Raw genomic sequence first — 2,003 nt, forward strand, 5'->3', positions numbered from 1 at the left:
GCAGCACTGGGTCCTTGTCCAGGGAGCTGCGGCGCTGGGTCCTTGTCCAGGGAGCTGCAGCGCTGGGTCCTTGTCCAGGGAGCTGCAGCACTGGGTCCTTGTCCGGGGAGATGCAGCACTGGGTCCTTGTCCAGGGAGCTGCAGCTCTGGGTCCTTGTCCGGGGAGCTGCAGCACTAGGTCCTTGTCCGGGGAGCTGCAGCGCTAGGTCCTTGTCCGGGGAGCTGCAGCGCTGGGTCCTTGTCCGGGGAGCTGCAGCGCTGGGTCCTTGTCCGGGGAGCTGCAGCGCTGGGTCCTTGTCCGGGGAGCTGCGGCACTGGGTCCTTTTCCGAGGAGCTGCGGCGCTGGGTCCTTGTCCGGGGAGCTGCGGCACTGGGTCCTTGTCTGGGGAGCTGCAGCACTGGGTCCTTGTCCGGGGAGCTGCGGCGCTGGGTCCTTGTCCCGGGAGCTGCGGCGCTGGGTCCTTGTCCGGGGAGCTGCAGCGCTGGGTCCTTGTCCGGGGAGCTGCAGCACTGGGTCCTTGTCCGGGGAGCTGCAGCACTGGGTCCTTGTCCGGGGAGCTGCAGCACTAGGTCCTTGTCCAGGGAGCTGCAGCGCTGGGTCCTTGTCCAGGGAGCTGCAGCGCTGGGTCCTTGTCCGGGGAGCTGCAGCACTGGGTCCTTGTCTGGGGAGCTGCAGCGCTGGGTCCTTGTCCAGGGAGCTGCGGCACTGGGTCCTTGTCCGGGAGCTGCAGCACTGGGTCCTTGTCCAGGGAGCTGCCGCGCTGGGTCCTTGTCCTGGGAGCTGCAGCGCTGGGTCCTTGTCCAGGGAGCTGCAGCGCTGGGTCCTTGTCCGGGGAGATGCAGCGCTGGGTCCTTGTCCCGGGAGCTGCAGCGCTGGGTCCTTGTCCCGGGAGCTGCAGCGCTGGGTCCTTGTCCCGGGAGCTGCAGCACTGGGTCCTTGTCCCGGGAGCTGCAGCACTGGGTCCTTGTCCAGGGAGCTGCAGCGCTGGGTCCTTGTCCAGGGAGCTGCAGCGCTGGGTCCTTGTCCGGGGAGCTGCAGCACTAGGTCCTTGTCCCAGGAGCTGCAGCACTGGGTCCTTGTCCCAGGAGCTGCAGCACTGGGTCCTTGTCCAGGGAGCTGCTGCACTGGGTCCTTGTCGAGGGAGCTGCAGCGCTGGGTCCTTGTCCAGGGAGCTGCCGCGCTGGGTCCTTGTCCAGGGAGCTGCAGCACTGGGTCCTTGTCCGGGGAGCTGCAGCACTGGGTCCTTGTCCGGGGAGCTGCAGCACTAGGTCCTTGTCCGGGGAGCTGCAGCACTGGGTCCTTGTCCGGGGAGCTGCAGCACTGGGTCCTTGTCCGGGGAGCTGCAGCGCTGGGTCCTTGTCCAGGGAGCTGCCGCGCTGGGTCCTTGTCCAGGGAGCTGCAGCACTGGGTCCTTGTCCGGGGAGCTGCAGCACTGGGTCCTTGTCCGGGGAGCTGCAGCACTGGGTCCTGGTTTTTCTGCACTAAGCACGGCTGAAGCCTTTGTGGCAGCCAAAGAAAGTCCGATCTTCTCGGTCGCCTGGACGTGAACATTGAAGGAGTTTTAGCATTTTAGCCACAGCATAGTGACCACAATGATAAAACTACAGAGTACATGAGATGAAAAAACAATGTAGGAAAAAATAAGTATACTAGAAAAAAAGTAGAGAAAATGAGAGGGTATTTAACATTTGAAGAAAAAAGACACAGCAGAACAAATGTTCAGAGAAAGATATGAGAGTAGGTAGCAATTAAAAAGAAGGGCGCACAGCTAGGCAAAGGGGAAAGACTTGATAAAAGAAAAACAGTGACAAGGATAAAAGTCAGTATAAATTGGAAATAAAACCAAAGGAAAAGTGAGAAAATTAGTGAAAGGAGACAAAAGGCACAATGAAAAGATATGGAAAGATGCAGAAAGCTGCAAAAAATGCAATCACTCAATGACCTCCAGCTACAAATAAGAGAGATGCCTCACAGGGATAATGCACCTGCTGAGAGCTGTCGG

The 2,003-nt window shown here is 60.2% G+C and overlaps 1 protein-coding gene across 1 annotated transcript; it reads right to left on the reverse strand.

Moving 5' to 3' along the window:
* Nucleotides 1-202: 202 nt before the first annotated feature.
* LOC138286359 (uncharacterized protein DKFZp434B061-like) lies at nucleotides 203-1,552 on the reverse strand. The gene has a single exon (XM_069226517.1). The coding sequence runs from the start codon at nucleotides 1,550-1,552 to the stop codon at nucleotides 203-205; it is 1,350 nt and encodes a 449-aa protein (XP_069082618.1).
* Nucleotides 1,553-2,003: the final 451 nt, after the last annotated feature.

The sequence above is a fragment of the Pleurodeles waltl genome, chromosome 3_2, assembly GCF_031143425.1.
Source record: "Pleurodeles waltl isolate 20211129_DDA chromosome 3_2, aPleWal1.hap1.20221129, whole genome shotgun sequence".
Lineage (NCBI taxonomy): Eukaryota > Metazoa > Chordata > Amphibia > Caudata > Salamandridae > Pleurodeles > Pleurodeles waltl.